The 21,089-nt window shown below is 51.4% G+C and overlaps 1 protein-coding gene across 2 annotated transcripts in view; it reads right to left on the bottom strand.

The window, feature by feature from the left end:
- The window catches only part of Mef2d (myocyte enhancer factor 2D), a 36,417-nt gene that overhangs the window by 9,655 nt on the left and 5,673 nt on the right, over positions 1 to 21,089 (bottom strand). The window contains exons 1-8 of one of the 2 annotated variants that reach the window (XM_042681575.1): positions 17,662 to 17,947; positions 9,175 to 9,362; positions 8,381 to 8,584; positions 5,710 to 5,847; positions 4,518 to 4,728; positions 4,227 to 4,283; positions 2,248 to 2,438; positions 392 to 521 (exon numbers count right to left, since the gene is read on the bottom strand). In XM_042681575.1, the coding sequence (XP_042537509.1) occupies positions 392 to 521; positions 2,248 to 2,438; positions 4,227 to 4,283; positions 4,518 to 4,728; positions 5,710 to 5,847; positions 8,381 to 8,584; positions 9,175 to 9,228 (985 nt within the window). In that variant the 5' untranslated portion in view covers positions 9,229 to 9,362; positions 17,662 to 17,947. Of the gene's footprint in view, positions 1 to 391; positions 522 to 2,247; positions 2,439 to 4,226; positions 4,284 to 4,517; positions 4,729 to 5,709; positions 5,848 to 8,380; positions 8,585 to 9,174; positions 9,363 to 17,661; positions 17,948 to 21,089 lie in introns of those variants that run through there. The other variant, XM_042681574.1, reaches the window with a different exon arrangement.

Here is a 21,089-nt window from a genome sequence, read left to right as displayed (position 1 = left end):
AGAATACACTTAAATTAAGACACCACTCATTTGATCTGAAATTCAAGTTTAACTGAGTGTTCTCTTTTGGGGGAGGGGGAAATATGAACTCAGGGCTTGGGTGCTATCTCTGAGCTTTCGTGCTAGTGTTCTACCACTTGAGCCACAGCTCTACTTCCAGCCTTTTTGGTAGTTAATTGGAGATAAAAGTCTCACAGGCTTGGAACTGGCTTGGAACTTGGATCTTCAGATCTCAGCCTCCTGAGTAGCCAAGATAATAGGCATGAGCCACCTGTGCCCAGTGGAGCAATCAATGGCCTTCCTCATTTTGGGGTTTCCATGGTATAGCTAGTAATGTTTTCCTTTGGTCACTCACCTGTCCCAAGTGTACGCAGAGGTGTCACACACTCACCTGTGTTGTAAGCAGTAGGCATGGAAGAGAAGGGGAGGCCCTGGCTGAGTAAACTCGGCGTTGCCACGGAAACCACTGGGGTGGTGAGCGAGTGGGTAGACTGGGAGACCCCAAGGCGCTGGGCATTGTTCTGTAAGAGAAAACTAACTGTCAGGAGGTAGCAGTTGGATGGATGGGCTGCCTTAGGCTAGCCATCCATACTAAAGTGCGTTCTCAGAATTCCAAGGCCAAGGTGCAGTGCCTTAGCATGGAGACTCCATGAATACCCATACACAATATGGTGCAGTCAGACACAAAGAGCCACAGAGAGAAATGTGTGCACACAGATTCATTCACACCTGCATACATGCAAAGGAAGGTATGTGTGCTGGCCCTTTGGCCCAACACCAACACTGGTTTGGGCTCTCAGGCAAAGGGATAAAAGCAAGAGACACATTCTTCCTGTGGCCAGGTCCTCAGAGTCTACTCTCCATCCATCACACTGCAGCAGATGCCCCGGAAAACGTGTGCTGGCATCTGGGAGGGGAATGTGGGGCCTGGAGTGGCGTGTGCCTGCGTGTATGCACACACGTGTGTGGGGCTGTCAGCTCCATCTGCCGCTGAGTCACTTGTTTATTCCAATTCAACACTGGGGCCGAAACTGCCGCTGTGTTGGCCGCCAAAGTCTGCCTGCCTTTTCCAGCTTCTCTGGCCTCCTGTCAGGGAGCTGGGGAGAGAGAAGCCCCCGCCCCATTCCTGGCTGCCGGTAAATATGTAAGTGTGAGAAAGAGGAGGGAGGGAGGGAGAAAAAAAGGAGTAGCTGTGTATGGTGCTGGGTGCTGGTGAGACAGGCCGAGTGTAAGAGGGAGCACAAGGACAAAACAAAGGCAGGGAGGCCCCCACTAAGGACAACTCCAGCTTTGGCTTGGGCATCCACTCATTTCCCTGGGGAAACTGACTTTCTTGGACTTTCCCTCTTATGGATTAGGCTCCTGTTCTGGGTTTCAGGAATGTTGTATGGGCCTAAGTGAAGTCATAAGGCTAGTGGGATCCAAGGCTTGAATTGAAGCAGCATGGTCAGGAACTCTGAAGCCTTTCTAGATACACATAGACACATCTCAATGAATGTACATCCCAAAGACCTCCATGCACACACACAGGTTATACATGCATGAATATCAACCCCTGCCCCTGCCCCATTCACTTTAGTATCCCACTTGGCAGTAAGCATAGCTTCCAGCAAATAATCAAACACCACACAACTACGCATACAGGTGAAAGGACAAGACACATATACTTCATGCTGCAGGGCTGCAAAGCCGTGGACTAACCCAGAATTCAAAGACACTACGAACGTTTCAGAGCCTCACTTACCAGATCTAAATGGTCCTCAGTCTGGGAGCAGAAATAAAACCAAGTGGATGGTTCAGTGTCTGGCCTCTGCCTTCCCCCCATAGCCATCCATTCACCTTTATGCCTAAGTAAGCAGGATGCTCTCTCCTCTGTCTAAGCGCAAGATACTCTCCCTGGCCCATAACGACAGAGCTCTCCTGAACTCATTTCAAGAAGATGCTACATTCTGACCTTAACCAATGATCTGGTCCCCACTATCCTATTATAATATGAATACCTTCTAGTATTCTCCCCACCACAGAACCTTTTCCCACCTCCTGTCCCTTTCTGTTGTCCTTAGGCTGATTTTCTGTGCTCTAACCTCATAAGGGGTCCTGGGGAAGAAAGAGCTTATAAAAAGCCATGCTTTCATGATCTCTGGTGAGAAATCCTAACTGTGCCTAACCTTTATCATTCCTGCTACAAGTTTTCTCTTCTCTTCTTCCTCACACCCATCCTCTGCTACAGCCCTGATACACACTCACCAAGTGATGCATTAACCCTTTGCCTCCCTGGGAAGTGATGACCCGCAGGTCGGGCTTTCGGCTGGGGGCTCCAAGCTGGGCGCTGTGGGTAGGTGGGGGTGGAGACTTGGCAGGGATGACCTTGTTTAGGCTGTTTCCATTGGCCACAGGGAGGAGGCCAGGGGAGGCTCGAGCACTGACATAGCCATTTCCTGCAGAAGTGAAATGATGAGAAAGAAAAACATCAGTTTGGCCCTCAGCCCTGTTAAGTACTTAAGGCCTACTACTCCTAACACTGAGAACTTCTCAAAGCCATGTTCAAGCTCTGAGAGGGTGCTTAGCTGCCTGGTATTCCCTAAAGCTTTCCTGTCCTGTGAACACCCTTGAATCTAAACCAAAGCCACAGTTGATGAAACTGACTAGTGGGAGCATTAAGGCTGGAAGGCAGAACTAGAAACGATCACTGCCTTTTGACTCACTATGGACAAGGAAGAAGCCTTGTGGCCAAACCTCTTCCTACTATCTCTTTGTCCAGCATTCTCAGATTCCACATTCTACCTCCAAACAGGACCCAAAATGAACCTGTGAAGAGCCTGGTCACCAGGACTAACCACTCAGGACTGATCCCGTTGCCATGAGCTGGGGGATGCTGTACTTGGGATCAGCACATGAAGAACTGCCTATAGCCTGAGGAAGACAGGCCATTTGTTGGTGGTGATGCTGTTACTGGCAGTAGGGAACTGATGACACAGCCACCACCATAATTAGACTAGTAATAACAGGCATAATAACTATCTTTTACATCTATTTCACGCTCCACAATGTACACAGGCCTTGCACACACATATTATCTCATTTAGCCCTCACATTAACCCTACAAGACAGACAGGACATGCATTAATAGCCTTGTGTACAGAAGAGGAAACTTGAGCCTGGATGACAGAGGCGTAATGACTTGTCCAGGGCCACACCACTGGCTAGAGGCCAAGCAGGACTGTAATTTGCTTCCCACATGCTGCATTCAAAAGCCTACAAGCAAGGTCTGAAAGCATTTCTCTTACCTTTTCCTTGGAAAAGAAGCGAGTATTCATTCATACCCCCAATACCCTGCTGAGCTGCCACTGAGCTGGGACATTTTGACGTCCAGAGATGTGAGGGTGACTGAAGTCAGAAAATGCCACCATGCTCTGTCCCATAAGAGCATACTGATACCCTAAAAGTGTGTGGCTGCTTCAATCCCAAATCCCAGATCATTCTGGGAATGGCAGGAATGTCAGAGTGACGTCAATAGTGACATTAGAAGTCACAGCCACCCAGACGGATGGCACACAGAGCAGGAGGGCTGTCAGCTGCTGGAGGGAGGAGGAAGGCTCCTATATGTGTGCCTGCCTGAAAATGTGCATCTATGCCTACATATTCCACAAATGGAAAGGCCCGTGTGCATGGGAATGCATGCTCAAGTCTGTGCCTACTGTTCTATGCAAGGCCAGACACTCCCATCCTTCAGATCCCAACCAGACACCCCTATTCAACTGGAAAACCTTGGGTCTTCTGTTCCAACTAGCACTGTTGCTCCGTTCTCAGCTTTCTCAGCCTTCCCTAAGCCTTCAACTCTGTTGATCATCCAACACCAGCTACTAGTACAGGCACCAAAATTCAGGGACTTAGTTCGAGTTCGAGCCCTGTCACCTTGTTCTCCTCTGGCTCTTTTGTTTCGTTTTGTTTTTTGGGGGTCCGGTCGTGGGGCCTGAACTCTGGGCCTGGGCGCAGTCCCTCAGCTCTTCAGCTCAAGGCTAGCGCTCTACCACTTGAGCCACAGTGCCACTTCCGGCTTTTTTCTTTTTGCTTACGTGGTACTGAGGAATCGAACCCAGGGCCTCAGGCATGCAAGGCAAGTGCTCTACCACTGAGCCACCTTCCCAGCCCCTCCTCTGGCTCTTTTGACCTGAAACCACTAAGCAGTAGACCTTCCCAGCCAGGTGAAAAGTAGCTGCACTCACCAACAGGACTGGGGCAGGCTCCATTAGCACTGGTGAGGTCTCCCCCCAGCATGGCGCCTGGGAAAAAAGCAGAACCATGATAAGCCAATAGCACTCCCCCTTCCATAATTAGTCTTGGGACTGAATAGGAAGTGGAACCCAGGAAAAGGAGTCCTATGCCCTTCCCTCAGGAGCCACACAAATTTAGGAATGCCATGGGAAGGAAAGATTCCCTCCCTGTTGAAAATGAAATGCCAGAGTCCCCTGTACACCTCATTTCCACCTCACCTACACATTTTCCAGTCTACTCACCTGCACTAGCTGGCCGCTGAGGCAGGCCTGGAGACACACTGTTCCTCTGTAGTGCTGGCTGCTGTGGGGACAGGAGTCGTGGATCTGTGAGGGACGATGTCACCAGGGAAGGGGTGACCAGAGAGCTGCTGGGATTGCTGAATTGCAGTGAGCTCTGATTAGACACAGGCACCGTGACTGGCATGGCAAAGTTGGGAGCTGGTACAGCTGACTAGACAGAAAGATGGAGGGTAAAGTCAGGCCAAGTCAACCCTTTTCCTAGACACACTCACCCTGGGAGGGCAGGCAAGGGATCTTCTGGTTTATGGGCTATGCTGCTATAGCAGCAGTTTGAGCTCCCTAGCCTGGGTCTTCTGGTAGCCCTGCCTGCCTCTCCCCATGGAGGCAGGAACACTGTGGGATCCAGCTCTAGCCCAGAAGGCAAGGTTCTGCTCACTGCAGATGGGACCAGGGATACCCCTAGTGGAGATGGGTTAGTCCTCAGCCAGGCAGGACACACTGGGAGCAGGTTAGAGGACCTGAGGACAGCCCCAAATTCACACACACAGCTGCTAAAGGACTGTGTCACAGTCAGGACATTGCTTCGCTGACATCACCCTTCCACCTGGCCGGCTGCAGAGGGAATCTGCACCCACCTCATTGCCTTTCCCTTATCAATTTCCCTGAACAAAGCTGAGTACCTTAGGTAGGGGCACCAGAGCAGCCCAAGAGGGCCTCTCCTCCAAAATGACCTGATACAGAACACACTCTACTTTCCTGTCCTCTAAGGACAGCATGTCATCTACATACTTCTTGCTAGTGAGGAGGACTTGTGCTCCATTCAAGATGCGTCTCAGCAAGAGCCAAATGGCTATCACTATCAACGTTGGGAGTTCCTTGGTGGTCACCACTAGTCCCAGCATGGCTCAGAGCAGAACATCCATCAGAGGCAGCCTGGGCTGGGCCGGGCGAGAAGCCACACCATGCACCACAGGGAGGCTCTCCTCCATGCGACTACTCACGGCCAGTCTATAACTCTGCATCATTTTATCAAACTCCTCGTCTATCTTTTTATATTTCTCCTCCGTCTGGGGGGTCAGGGCAAACACCTCGTCCACCTCAGGGCTCTCACACTCCCTGTGCTTCTTGTGCAGCGCCTGGGGGGAAGGGGCCAGAAGGGGGCCAACAGAAAGAGAGAGTGAGTGGGGCTCACCCCATAGCGCCTGAAGAGCCCGTCCAGCTCCTCACTGGCGCGCCGATACTTGTCCTCCAGCAGGGGGCTCTGTTCCAGTGAGTCCTCCCCGTCAGGCTCGGGGCTGTCGCAGCCATTGAAGCCCTTCTTCCTCAGGGTCTGTAACCGCACCACTTGTCAGCCAGTCAGCAAGGGTCCTTCTTGTCTTATCTCTCAGTTCCTTCTAGCCCTCCCTAAGACTCCTATTCTTGTCTAACCACCTTCCTCAGGGTTCCCAGATGTCCTCAGCTCCTTCCTCAGAATTCCCTCCCCTTACCCCACAGTACTTCTAGGCCACTGCTAGGTGAGAGAATATTCCATGTTATAGGGATGCAGAGATTAGGCTTCCAGTGACTGCTGAGGGGCTGGTGTTCTGGGCCAGCCCCAGCCTGACCAGAAGGCCAAGAGGCTAGAAGGCAATGTGCACTCTCCCAAAGAGTTGGATTGGGTATAGTCAGTGGAGATTTGCCCCTATCCCAACGAGAGAACAGCTCATAAGAAAAGAGAAATTGGGATAGGGACAGAGAGGCAGAGGAACAAGATAGAGGAAAGCAAAGAGGAAACTAGCACTTACTGAGCTCCTGATGTTTAGCACCCCCATACTGTTCTTGTCCAGAGGCCAAAGCTTCTCACATGAATTTTACCTGCCACAGTAACCTCCACAAAGTAGAAGTATGTACACTATGAGTCTGCAGGAGACCCAAGGCTGCAATCATATGCGGAATACTTTCTTTTCTTTTTTTTTTTCTTTGGGGGGGGGGAGGGATCTAGAAATTAAACTCAGGCCCTGGGCACTAACGCTGAGCTTTTTTGCTCAAATTTAGCCATCTACCACTTGAGCCACAGCTCCACTTCAAGTGTTTTGGTGGATAATTGGTGAGAAAGAATTTCATGAACTTTCCTGCCCAGGCTGGCTTTGAACCACAGATCTCAGCCTCCAGAGTAGGTAGGATTACAGACATGAGCCACTGGAGCCAGGTTTGAAATACTTTCACAGATACTTTGTTTTTCAAAAGAATGCAATGTCCACTTTCTAGTCTAGAGTAGATCTGTCTCTTCTAATATAAAAACCAGGGCATTTTCTCCAAATCTTTGTGAGTAGGCGTATGGCTTCCTAGGTACCATTTTCTTTACCACAAAACTGTATCGAAAGTACAGTTAGCCCAGCACCAGTGGTTCATGCCTGTAATCCTAGCTACTCAGGAGGCTGAGATCTAAGGATCGCAGATCAAAGCCAGCCCAGGCAGAAGAGTCCGTGAGATTCTTCTCTAATAAACCACTCAAAACTAGAAGAGGCGCTGTGGCTCAAGTGGTAGAGCGCTAGCCTTCAGCTGAAGAACTGAGAGACAGAGCCATGGCCAACAACAACAAAAAAATACAGTTAGGCCAGGTGCTGGTGACTTATGCCTATAATCCTAGCTACTTAGGAGGCTGAGATCTGAGAATTGTGATTTGAAGCCAGCCCAGGCAAAAAAGTCCCCTTAAGACTCTTAACAATAAACTACTCAAAAAAGCTGGAAGTGAGCCGGGTGCTGGTGGCTCACGCCTGTAATCCTACCTACACAGGAGGCTGAAATCTGAAGATCATGGTTCAAAGCCAGCCCAGGCAGGAAAGTCCATGAGACTCTTTATCTCCAATAAACCACTAGAAAACTGGAAGTGGCGCTGTGGCTCAAGTGGTAGAGCGCTTGCCTTGAGCTGAAAAGCATAGGGACAGTGCCCAAGCCCAGAGTTCAAGCCCCGACCAAAAACAAAAAAGCTGGAAGTGGTGCATTGGTTCAAGTGGTAAAGGCTCAGGGATAGCACCCAGGTCCTGAATTCAAGCTCCAGGACTGGCAAAAAAAAAAAAGTACAGTTAGGCCTCTTAAATGCATTTACAGAATACCCATAACAGGAGGACAGGGGCTGGGAAGGTGGCTCAGTGGTAGAGCGCTTGTCTTGCATTCATGAGGCCCTGGGTTCGATTCCCCAGCACTACATAAGCAAAAAGAAAAAAAGCCGGAAGTGGCATTGTGGCTCAAGTGGTAGAGTGCTAGCCTTGAGCTGAAGAGCCGAGGGACAGCGCCCAGGCTGAGTTCAGGCCCCATGACCAGACCCCCCGCCCCCCCCCAAAAAAAAAAACATAATAGGAGGACTGCCCCATTTCTGTGGAGGGCGACATCGTGACTCAAAAAAGCCAAAGCACTTGGCCAAGGCCACATGGCCAGTAAAGGCCAGAGCTGAACTCCAAAGCTTATGTCCTTCAACAGTTCACAATGTCAACTCTCTTAAAACAGAAAACAGAGCCATAGGGACCCACCAAGAGTCAGAGATGAAACAGCAGAGATAGATACAAATAAGCAAACACAAAAAGGAAAAGTCTGACGCAAGAGCAGTCCAAAGGATAGAGAAAGGGGAAGAGGCAGAAACTAACCTGAGAGAAGACAAAAAGGCTCTCTGGCAGACAGACCCCCAAAGGGAAGAGGTAGAGTCAGAGACCCCCCCACCTGGGAGCCAGAAATCTCTGGCCCTTCTGTACCTTCTTTAACTCTCTTTCCTCCTCCAGGCCTGGGTTTGCCTAAGAGGAGGTGGGTTTATCTGTGCTGCACAGAGGTGAGAGATTACTAAGTGCATGTAGATATAGACAGAAGGTGATCTGCACATGTGGGCCCACCTCGATGATGTCAGCATTGGTGCGACTCTCATGTGGCTCGTTGTACTCAGTGTACTTGAGGAGCACCTTGTCCATGTCGGTGCTGGCATACTGGAACAGCTTGTTGGAGTGGTTGAAGATGATGAGGGCAATCTCACAGTCGCATAGCACACTCAGCTCATACGCCTTCTTCATCAGTCCAAACTTGCGCTTGGTGAATGTCACCTGCAGGAGTGGTGGTAGGCAGCCGGGTCTAGCTCGGTCAAGGGCTGCCAGGAGTCCTTGTCTATAGGCAGCTAGATACAACTCGTATGAAGGAGTCCCCATGCTTAGTGTGACACAGACATGACCCTCAGGAGTCCCTGATGTATGGAACAAAAAAAGCTAGCAACCCTCAATTAGCAATGGCCAAAAACAGCTCTGAGCCAACTCGTAGTAGAGAGAGGCTCTAGATGTGTAGGACTCCACACCTCTGTGTTGCGGCTAAGGAGAGGTCAGTGGAGCAGAGAAAGCAAAAAGGCTCTCAGGTGAAAAGAAGTAAAAGATTTGCACTGGGAAGGTGGGATAGGAAGTCCCCAGGTATGGCTCTGGGGTGGGGATCCAGGTTCATTTGGTTGTAATGGAGCCTGGGACAAAAATGTGGAGGCACAAGAGGTAGGGCCTGCTCTTCTCCCAACTCAAACCCACCTCCTCTGTCATAGTCTCTTGCCTTCCTCCTCTCCCAGGTAGCCCTCGTGGAGAGCTAGAAAAAGGCAGTGTAGAAGCCAGCTGGCTCCTAGTCTCACCCACCCTGTGGGGATCTAGAACTTCCTCACCTGTCGATTTCGCTCATCAGTGATTCTCTGGATCTGAATCTTTTTCCTCCCCATCTTCTCTGAAGGTCCTCAATGCTAGGGAGGGGAGGGGCTGATGGGTGGCAGGTCTGAGTGCACCTCACGCTGTACTCATGAAAGTCCGGGATCGGTGCTCAGTTCATGGTCTATATGACTTTATGTACAATGTCCTGAAAGGTGAAAGTCAACAAGAGGTCTGTCAGCACCTGTAATCCCCAGCTTGCTCCTTGGAGAAGTGGATAAAGTTCACAGCACCTGTGAGAATCTGGAGATACATGTATCCCAATCTCAACATGAGACAGTGCAGGCTACCTGAGGCAATGGTATGCCAAGCTGAGCTCATGCAGAGGCTCAGGACCCTGGTCCAGGCTCTGCCCTACCATCACTGCTACCATCAGGCTCCAGATCAGACCAAGGACATAGAGCTCCTGGCTTCTCAGGGTCTGGGTCTTAGAGAAGAACATGTTCTTCTTTGCCCTAGAGCTTACCCTGGCTCCCCAGCTGCCCCTCTGGCTTGGAACCAGGGCTCCCATTCTGGATCTTAGTGTAGAGAGTACATTGAGGGATGTCTGCTCCAGCCACAAGCAACAGCCAGGGGATGCTTGGTGCCAGCACAGCATCCCAACTCACAGCAGTGTTCCTCACATGGAACTGGGAACCTTGGGGAGTCCTACTATGGGGCTTGGTGCTACAGAATCCCAATCTCCAACCAGAGCTCCTCTGCAACAATCTGCTTTATTCAGTGGGCCTTGGCCTAAAATATTTATCTGAAGAAAGCTCTGCTGCTTAAATACACAGAAACAGGTGACTATTCTAGAGAAATCAGCAATTACTTTTTTCTTTTGGAGTGTTGGAGTTTTTATATCAGTCCCAGGGCTTGAACTGAGGGCAGGGTGCTGTCCCTGAGCTTTTCTGCTCAAGGCTAGCACTCTACCACTTAAGCCACAGCTCCACTTCCAGCTGTTTTGGTGTTGAATTGGAGATGAGAGTCTCAGGCTTTCTTGCCTGGCCTGGCATTGAATCACAATCCTCAGACCTCAGCCTTTTGAGTAGTTGAAATTACAGGCATGAGGGCTGGGAAGGTGGCTCAGTGGTACAGTGCTTGCCTTGCATGCATGAGGCCCTGGGTTCGATTCCTCAGCACCACATAAGCAGAAAAAGCTGGAAGTGGCACTGTGGCTCCAGTGAGTGGTAGAGCGCTAGCCTTGAGCTGAAGAGCTGAGGGACAACACCCAGACCCAGAGTTCAGGCCCCATGACCAGCAAAAAAAAAAAAAATACAGGCGCAAGGGGCTGGGAAATTGGCTCAGTGGTAGAGTGCTTGCTTCGCATGCATGAGACCCTGGGTTTGATTCCTCAGCACTACATAAGCAGAAAAAGCTGGAAGTGGCGCTGTGGCTCAAGTGGTAGGGTGCTAGCCTTGAGCTGAAGAGCTGAGGGACAGCGCCCAGGCCCAGAGTTCAGACCTCACAACTGACAAAAAAAATAAAATAAAATAAAATAATAAATAACAGGCATGAGCCACTGGTGCCCAGTATGCATGATTGATGTTCTTTTCTTTTCTCTTCTCTTCACTTCTTTTTTTTGGGGGGGGCGGGGGGGGGGGAGGTTTGGTCATGGGACCTGAACTCTGGGCCTGGGCGCTGTCCCTCAGCTCTTCAGCTCAAGGCTAGCACTCTACCACTTGAGCCACAGCGCCACTCCGGCTTTTTTCTTTTTGCTTATGTGGTGCTGAGGAATTGAACCCAGGGCCTCATGCATGCAAGGCAAGCGCTCTACCACTGAGCCACCTTCCCAGCCCCTTCCCAGCCCCTTCTCTTCACTTCTTTTCTCTCCCTCTCGCCCTTCCTTCCTTTCTCTTTCCTTATTTAGGGCTGATACTAGGGCTTGAACTCAGGGCCTAGGAACTGTCCTTTAGGTGTTTCACTCCACTTTCAGCTAAAGTATTTGAGGCTCTGCAGACCATCCAGTCCATTGTAACTATTCATTTCTACCATGGCAGTGTGCAAGCAGCTGAAAGCAACAATGAACAAGTGAGTAGGTAGGGGCTGTGCTACAACAGAATTACATGTACAAAAGGGGCTCACTCTGTTAACTCCTGCCCTAGAGATACTGGCCAGGTCTAAGACACCAATCTGAGTATTCTTGACCATTCTTTACCATAGGATTCCCATCTTGGGATACCTATAACCAACTCAATGGCCTACAATCCTATTCTCAGAGCCAAGGTAAAAAAAAGGGAACCCGGGGCTGGGAAGGTGGCTCAGTGGTAAAGTGCTTGCCTTGCAAGCATGAGGCCCTGGGTTTGATTCTTCACCATCACATAAGCAGAAAAAGCCAGAAGTGTGCTGTGGCTCAAGTGGTAGAGCACTAGCCTTGAGCTGAAGAGCTGAGGGACAGCGCCCAGGCCCACAGTTCAGACACCCATGGTCAACAACAACAAAAAGGGAATCCTGCATTGTGCATCTCTGGAGGAAACCATGGGATAAGAGCGGCACATGGATAGTAGCTCAGTTTAAGTCAGAAAAGATGTATGCTACCAGGTCTGTATGGGGCCACCTAAGTTGAATGGGCCCTTGGAGACTAGAAGGGCCAAGGATGGGATGGAGATGACTCTCTAGCTCTATCATTCCAGGAGTCTCTGAATCAAGGTTGGAACTTTCTTGAAGATGGTAGAGGTGGGCATATTTGCTAAAGCCATTCTAGCTTTGTCCTGGGAGAAGCCTGACCCAAAGAAGTCCAGCCTTCCCCTCTGGAGTCCCCTCTGTGAAGACCCTTCCCAGACAGTCCATTGTAGAGCACAAGGAGGTGGACTCTAGTGTCCATATGACCTCCATCTAAGCTGGGCAGAGCCACAACAGAGATGACAGAGGACTCTACCCCCAGTTTCCACCACCAATGGCTGCTGAGCATCCCTGCATCTTTCTAGTCCCACACTGTGGTCCCAAGATTCCACAGTAAATGCGAAAGTTCAGCCTAGCATCCTAGCTGTGCCAAGAAGGAAGAGAAGAAAGAAGAATCTGGACTATCACAGGGCTGCTCTCTCAGGCTCCCCTGCTCTGCCCCTCAGCATAGCTCCTTGCCGCTCCTCAAGACCCCTCTATCCTTATCCTTCCCCTTAACATGCACCATAGTCAGTTCCCGTCACCCGCACATACATCCTAGAATACCACCAGTGGCTCAACTAGCTTTAACTAGCCCAGAACAAGTATCAGCCCCCATGACCCTGAACTCCCACTGACCAACCCCAACACCCTTTGTGGGGGCAATCTAAAAACTGCTTGCAATGGGATAGCAAAGATGGGAGGGCATTGGGGCCTATGACAAGTTAGCTTTCTATTGTATTGTGTTTTAATTTGAGACAGGGTCTCTGCAGTCCTGGCTGGCCTGAAAGTTACTATCTAGCCCAGGCTGTCCTCAAATGCATGAGCGGCCTACCTTAGCCTCCTGAGTGCTGTGATTACAGGCATGCACCACCATGCCCAGCTCCACCAAGTTGGATTCTCTGGCCCCCATCTAGACTGTACCCCTCTGCTCCTGCAGCCGTCCTCCTCCTCACTCCCGCTTGCTGGTCTGCCTCTCACCACCCTCGGTCACAAGCAGTTGCTGAAATGGAATCTCAGCTTATGGTCAGCACAATCGCCACCAAGCTAGAAGAAAACCTCTCATTGTTCTCATCATCCTCAAAAAGCCACTCCTGAAGTCTTCCTGCACTTACCACAATGTAAATAATTACAATTCCGTGCTTCTATTGAACGCTGGCTTCGTTATAAGACTAAAACTTCATGAGGGCAGGAACTAGATCTGCCTTTTTCTTTTCTTTTTTGGGTCCGGTCATGAGGCCTGAACTCTGGGCCTGGACGCTGTCCCTCAGCTCTTCAGCTCAAGGCTAGCGCTCTACCACTTGAGCCACAGCGCCACTTCCGGCTTTTTTCTTTTTGCTTATATGGTGCTGAGGAATCAAACCCAGGGCCTCTGGCATGCAAGGCAAGTGCTCTACCACTGAGCCACCTTCCCAGCCCCTAGATCTGCCTTTTTCATATGCTATAGCCAATAAAAAGGAGCTCAGGAAATATGAGAAGAAAAGATTATTTCGTTGTTATGATCATGTGATAAGTCCTTCTTGCAGTCTAACTTCTGTCAGTCTTATTGCAGTACAGCTCTTCTCACTTTAATCATCCGTGCAACTAGAACTTTTCTCTACCATCTGTTCTTAAACCTTATCATTTTGGATATCAACCACCCTCCAAACCACCTCTGCCACCCTCAGGTTGGTTAGTAGTCTGCAACCTTCCCTATCTTCAGGTTGGCTGGTACAGAGGGTGAGCCTCTAAAGTCTTCTAAGGAGCAGCCCTAAGCACATGGAGATAGAGAGGATGGGGTTGCTTAGGCAACTGTTTCCTGGCAACCAGCTCCCTGGCTGATCTCCTACACCCCCCCCCACACACCCCCGCCTCATGCTGGGGGAGCTGGGATGTGAGAGGGATCAGGGCTGAAAAGGCAGAGAAGCCATAGAGATCCACTGAGTATCTTCTGAAAGACAGAAGTCAGACCAGGCCCCCTCTATCCCTCCTCTCTCCAAGGTAGCTCAGAACACTTCTGCTAATTCTATGCCTCCTAGGTCCCTTTCCCTACTCTACTCCCTCGGTTGTCAACATTTCCAGAGGTGGGAGGAGATGTTCCTGCCTTGGGCAGTCCTTCCTCCTATCTAACCACAAGCTCTCCAATAAAGCAAGCTCAGTCTGTACTAGCCTTTTTCCTCTTCTGTTATCCATTCCACATTGCCCTTGGGCAAGAACATGAACTCAACTGTGACACTGGAAGAAGGATGGCTAGGGCCAAGACAGGCACAAAGGACCCTAAACTGACCCTACTGGAAGGTGTGGAGGCCTATGCTTTCCAAGCTTCCTTATCCCATTAGGAGATTTTAATGAACACCTGGCCCTCCTTAATTAGCCCTCTGCCTAATTACCTAACCAACTGCCAGGAGCCAGAGGCCTGGGCATCTGTTCTCCAGATGTGGACTCTGCTCTCCAGCCTGGCCTGGTCCTGCTCCATCTCTCCTCTCCTGCCTGTTCTTCCTCTAAGAAGCCCACTCCAATGCCCTGGCCAGTAGCTGCTTCTTCCCTAAACCTTGGGCTTGGCTCTACCTGCCAGGGGCTTAGGAGAACTTGGGCTATCAAAGAGATGGAGGCCCCCAGGATGGCCTTCCTGTTCTAATAGCTCCCATAGCAACCCAGGTACAGATTATGGACATCATCCATGCCACTTCCAAGTGCCTTGGAAGACTCCAGTTGCTTGCTTCAGACTAACCAACTCCTAGGATAGGGCAGGGCTGGACAGGGGGCTTCCTGTGGAGATGGAAGAGGCCCCAGGATTTATGGTAGAAGAAAGAGCAGCTGCAGAGAAGCCATTTTTTCCAAGTAGGCTACAGACCCAGTAAGAACTGGGGGTTGTGTTTATATGCAAATGAAGTACAAATGAAATGCAAAAAGAACCCTAAAGGGTCACTGCTTTGGAGGAAGTATGGAAGAAGAAACAGGCTACTGCCTCCCCAGTGTTAACACCTCCCAGTACCTGAGCAATAGTCAAACCATTCTCAGGTTTCAGAATGATGCTATCTCAGTTCCTGTGTGAGGGGAGCCTGAGGGAAGGGTCAGGGCAGCCCCCCTGGAACAGCAGTTGCATGAGGGCTGAGCTGGGCTGTCCTGCCTGAGGAGCTACAGGACTCCTTTCCAATTCTATCCTCAATCCTCCCTCTTGGTCTTCAGGAGAGATGCACATTTTCTTCTTTATTCTCTTCTATCCCTATGGATCCTCTGCCCCAGTAGCCATGAACCAGATTCAGAGCATCTGTTCTCAAAGTCCCCACCCCAGCATGGGTCAAAATGGAGCAGATGCCCAGAGAGGTTGAGTGGGTGCCCTACATCTCAGAGCAATGGACTTCTTCCCCACAGTGAGAAAAGGATCTCTCATTAGGCAGGCCTTCACCCCCTCCCTCCCAGGCTGCTTGGGGCTGCAGGCTGGGGACTGGAGGGGAAGGCAGGAGGTGCTGGAGACAGCTGTCATCCCTCCTCCCGCCCCTTCCCTGTGGCTGGGCTGCAGGGCATGAAATAAGCAGCAGGCGCTGGGGGAGGGGGTGACAATCCAATCCACCTGTCACCCCCACAGTCAGGCGGCCTCAAGCAGCCTGCTCACTAACGAGGGAGGAGGCAGGAGGCGTGGGTGAGGCAGACATGGGAGGGGTGGTGGTGGAAGAGGACAGAAACACAGACACAAGAACAGAGACAGGAAAGTGGCAGAGAGGTTAGAAGGTAGTGTAAGGCACAGGTGAAGAAAGACTAGGAGAGAGTGTTTATCAGGTGACCAGACAGATCCAGAGAAGCAGGGAGAGTAGGCAGGCTCAGATCTGGACTCTGGGCACCCTCCTTGCCCTCTGAGAACTTGTGGCCCAGCCAAGAGACAAGGAAGGGCGGGTCCCACACTTGGAGAGGGCCAGGGAGAGCCAAAGGGACCCTCAGGGTCCTGTGAAGGAGCATTTGGACTTTGCCAAGCCTGCAAAGGGCAGGCAGGCCCTTAGAGGAGCAGAGTAGGTTCCAAGATCCAGCTGCCTAACTCAACTTCTGATCTGTCCTCAATCCCCACCTGTCCAGAGGACTAACAACTTCTCAGTCATTCTCTGAACCTCAGCTCTGGGGCTGCCTCCAAAGCAGACACCAAGGCTGAGCACCTTTGGACAATGGTGGATCCAAGATGAATCTGTGACTCACCCCAAACACCCAGGCCAGAGACTTGGGGCATCTTTCCCATGGTCCCCCAGGAAGTCCTTCCTTCACAGAGGCAATAGGGGTAGGGGGTCCTGCCCCTCTGAGGTCTGAGCAAAGGCAGAGCCTGAGCCTGCCACTGTGTTTCTCCCCTCCCCCACACAGCCAACTTTTCAGGCCTCTACCCCTAGGCGAGGGCCCTGAGCCTCTCAAGTCTCCTTCTCCTGCTCTTCTCTGCTCCTGCTCCCTCCCAAGGCAGTCACTTTCTCCACGCCGGTCTATGGTCAGATCTCCAAAGCCTGGCCCCGGTTTCAACCCTTCAAAGTTCAGTCTGGCAGGCTCTCTACCCCAAAACCTGGTTCCCACCGTCTTCCCCTCCCTCAGGGACTCCCTTCCCCCAGCCAGCAGCTTCAGGGCTGGGCAGGGGCTATTTTTAGCCTGGGCACTGAGCTAATTTTAACTCACTGACAGGGGACCTGGGGGCGGGCTAAGGGGGGAAAGTCTAGGAAAGCTGGGCATGGGTGGGGTGGTCTAAGGTCCCAGGCACCTACAAACACAAGTTAGGGACAGGCACTGAGGTTCTGGAACACATAAGGGATAGGACCCAGCCTGAAGAGCCTCTGGCTTGGAGTGGGGAGCAGGGTCAGGAGCCCTCCCCCAGCTTCCGCTGGACAATTCTCCCATGCTCCACCCAAAGCTTTCCGCCCTCTCCTCCTGGCAAACCTCCTGGGATAGGCTCATCCTGTTCTCTACTCAGGAGATGCCTCTCCAGTGAGGGTCTGTCTCCAGAGCAAATTCTACTATTTCCTTAGCCCAGCCTGTCCTTCCTGTAGTCTAGCTCTCATCCTTCCTGCTGCAGCTGTGAGGCTGTATGGCTGCCTATGGAGGCTCCTGCACTTCCCTACCAGTCTGGTCTTCCCTTTTTGGCCTCTGGGTTGTCTCCCCTACCACAGAGAAAGCTCCTAGAGCCACCAAAATGACCTTGAGAATAATTAGGGACACAACAGGAGATTGAGTTCTTGTAGAAAAGGGATGAATGATGTTGGGCAATGATCAGGGGAAACACAGGACTTTGGGCTGGGACTCCAGGTCTGGGTGCTAGTCCCTGCTCCAGCTCCTCTGTGTGACTCTGAGTTAGACAATGCCCCTCCAGTGTCAAGAGCTCTTTCTGCCCAGAGGTTCTGTTCCCATGCTCTGTGGAGAGGCTGGAAAGAAGGGAAGTCAGGGGCTGGGAAGGTGGCTCAGTGGTAGAGTGCTTGCCTTACATGCATGAGGCCCTGGGTTCAATTCTTCAGCACCACATAAGAAGAAAAACCCGAAAGTGGTGCTGTGCTCAAAGGGTAGAGTGCTAGCCTTGAGCTGAAGAGCTGAGGGACAGCGCCCAGGCCCAGAGTTTAGGACCCATGACTGTCAAAAAAAAAAGAAGAAGAAGAAGAAGAGAAGAAGTCAGGATGGTATGAGTCCATGGCAAGGTAACCAGAGATGGCCTGGTTGGACACGCTATTTACCAGCTGGCAAGAAAAGACAACATGGAGAATAGAGAATGGTAGGAATGGGCTGACCATGGGGGATGTGCATTAGGAGCAGTCACCTCCCACCAGATAACCAAGAGTTGGCAAAGCCTCATGACCAGCCAAGGCAGGTACCCAGGAGAGGCACACAGGACCCCAAAGCAGAGGTGCAACAGACCCAGTCCTCTCACATACCTGGAATACCACTCAGATCAGTGCTGGGGGCCTCTAAGGGTCTCTGCCATGGTCTGGCCCAAGGTCATTGCCATGTCACTGGTGGGGCCAGGCCAGTTCTGAAACCCAAGCTGTGCCTGTGTCTCACCCCACCCCAGCAGGCCTAGCAACAATGACTCACTACTGCTCATTTGCATGGAGATTTGCATAGTGTCTTTGACCTTATTCCTTCAAGCTTAACTTCCCATTCCAGGGTCTGGGTCACCCCTACCCAAAATCCCATGACATTTAGGAACCCCAAGTAGAGTTTGAACTCCAGGCCTCTGGCCCCATTCTTTCCCTCCAAAAGGCATACTCAAATGTCTAAACATCCCTAGTGATTGGCCTAGAGCTCAGTCCATTCAGTTGGTCCTCCAGCCTGCCAGATGGGGTGGGGTAAAATCATGAGGAAGAAATGTTCACTGAAGCTACAGGAATCTAGTAAAGTTCCCAGGGCAAAGTGTGAAGGCCACACCACAGCCTGCAGCTCTCAAAACCCACTCCTCCTGCTAGTGCCAAAGATGAGCCAAAGCAGCAGGCTGGGATGGAGCTTTCCTATCAGTTCTAGAATCCATGCCCAAGAGTACAGAATGAGAGAACATGACCCAATGCAGCCAGTAAGATACTGAACTACAGAGAACTTCTCAGGGTGAAACCCCTGGACTCAGAGTCATCTCTGGTGCTCCAAATTGCTTTGTCAGAAGCCACCCAATCAAGCATGGGTACCTGGTGACATATGGGAGGCATGGAGGCCCTGGCATTGTACTCCTACCAGTGGGAGACAACCAGTCTTCTACCTGCCTTGAGGTTTAACTTCCCTTTGACCATTATAGCATCTACACTTCAGTCCTATCCTTTCCAACAGTGAAGCCCAGAAAATGTCTCCTACCTGGGAATTCCTTCCTATTATCTAACTATCATCCTTCCCACAGTAGCTAACCCTGACACTGTAATCTAAGCCCATTTCAGTCATCTAGCAAGAGTGGTGGACAGGGGCCCCTGGCCATCAGAAGAAGCCTTTGCTGAGAAGAGGTGGGGGCGGTTGGGACGGTTAATGTGTCACCTTCCACCTCCCCACCCTACTTCCCTCTGGGGTCCCAGGAGACAGAAGTGAAAGTGGCAGCTGGGGCTTTGGGGGCAGTCAGCTCAAGAGCCGTTGGGATGAGTGTGAATGGCCCTGGTGCTGGGTTTGGGCTCCCTGCCATTGCAGCCAGTGGACTGCTGGTTAGGTGAAAGAAGGTACTTCCCATGGAAATGGGAGCAGTGGGGAATGATGGCACGGGCTCTGGCTAAAGGGAAAGCAGGCTAAAGAGAAACAGGTAACAGGCACTCTCTCTCCTGTTTAGAGCAGCAAGAGCCTTTCTCCTCATTCTAGAACAGAGGGCAGAGCTGCTTGATTGAAGCGGTTTTGGCAAGGAGGGGGCAGGGGCTCTGGTCTGGGCCTGCAGCCTAAACAACAGCTCTTAGAAAAGGAGTAACCCTTGGAAGAAGAGGTGAAGGGTAGAAGAGAAGTGCCCACCTGTACTTGCAATAGGGGACAAGGGACCAGAAAGAGGCCAATCCAATCAGGGAAAGCAAATCCTCCTAGAGACATCACGACCTCGAGAATCCACCAAGGATTTAAAGGGGCCGCTCAGGGCAGTAGCTGGGTCTCCTTCTGACTCAAAGGACAGTCCTCTAAGCCCCTGGCAGTGGGGGAGGACTGGCATGGTGGCTGTGCAGGCTTGCTGAGGCGGCCAGCCAGGCAGCTCTTACAGGATTAGCTTGCTACTTTCAGGAAAGGTGCCAGGTGAGGCTGAGATGCCTGGCCAGATAGAGGGGGCACAGGTGGGCAGGGGCTGAGAAACAGCTGATACAAATACATGTTCCCAGATCTGTGCTCCTTACCAATACACGGCATCTCATTCCCTCATGAGGACACTGTGCAAGGACCCCTCTGACTTCTATCAGTAAAGACCTTGGCCTGCCGATCATCCCTACTTGCCTTTTTTTTTTGGGGGGGGGGGGGCCGGTCGTGGGCCTGAACTCTGGGTCTGGGTGCTGTCCCTCAGCTCTTCAGCTCAAGGCTAGCACTCTATCACTTGAGCCACAGCGCCACTTCCAGCTTTTTCTGCTTATGTGGTGCTGAGGAATCGGACCCAGGGCCTCATGCATGCAAGGCAAGCGCTCTACACACTGAGCCACCTTCCCAGCCCCTCCCTGCTTGCCTTTTCTATGATCTAGAGTTCTCTCCTTCCTCTGAGGGCAAGTCCTGCCTGCTGTCTATTCTTAATTTCTCTGATGGATTTTACAACCAGGGCTCCACCCCTGGGAACAGGTGAAGGGTTTTTCTCTCTCCAGCCTCAGCTCCCCACCAGCAGGCTGACAGGTGGGGGAAAGGCAAGAAAGAACAGCTGGGCCAGGACACCTGTCCCCACCCAGGCTGTCTGGGCACCAGGGGCTTGCCACAAGGAATGCATGGGGGGGCGGGGGAGAGGCCGTCAATACAGAGGTAGGAGATTCTGGTCTGGAAGAAAGGGTCCTAGATGTCAAGAAGAGAGCCAATGGGAATATCTGAAACACTTAAGAACAGTATTCACGATACACCCATTTTCCTGGCCTAACCTACTATTAACTCCTCATCGAACAGGATACATGCTCTAAAAAGAAAAATTCCAGGTTCAAGGTCTCCCTCAAACCCCCTCAATCCATACTCTTGCCTCCATGTCACTTGATCCAACTGGAGTAGCAAGACCTCTCCACAAAACCAAAACCAAAACTCTCTTCTCCCTACATATTCCCTTCCTGCTGTTTATCTCCCTTTGGGGCTTAGGTATTGCTCTCTCTTTCGTCTCTCAGTTTCAAATATATGCAGGGTTTGGGGGCAAGGACGTCATGAGGAATAAGTAAGCTCTCAGCCAGAGGGGTCCTGGTAGGTTCAGAGGGCCAAGTAGAAGGGGAGGACCTGAGACAAGGAGACAGCTGTTCAGAGAAGGCTTAGCTTCCCCACCCATCCCAGGGTCAAACTGGGGCCTGGGCTAAAACACCTTCTCAAAACCTCCTGAGTCCTTAACTTAGATGGCAAAGGCTCTAGGTAACCACCTTAGCAAGTGAGTCCTGGGGGACGGGGAGGGGGGCGTGCACTGAAGGTCTGGAAAGATGAAGCCACTTTCTGAGCAGCTCAGACACACCTTTGCTGGCCTTCCTTTCCCATAGGAAGCAGGTTGCATGTCTCCTTTTCTGAGATGTAGAACCAGTTAAGGGAAGGGAAAGGACTTGCCCAAGGGCAGCCGGGATAATAAGAGCAAGAGGTGGGCTGACTGCTGAGCACAGTGTGTACTCTCCCAATCTGGACTGCAAAGAGGGAGGGAGTCTGCCTCCAGCTGTTGCATACTCTCTCATGGGCTCCCCTGGGCCAGGCCTTTGCTTTC

This window comes from Dipodomys spectabilis, unplaced genomic scaffold, assembly GCF_019054845.1.
Source record: "Dipodomys spectabilis isolate Male_0828 unplaced genomic scaffold, ASM1905484v1 ptg000069l, whole genome shotgun sequence".
NCBI lineage: Eukaryota > Metazoa > Chordata > Mammalia > Rodentia > Heteromyidae > Dipodomys > Dipodomys spectabilis.
This window is presented reverse-complemented; position numbering and strand designations above follow the sequence as displayed.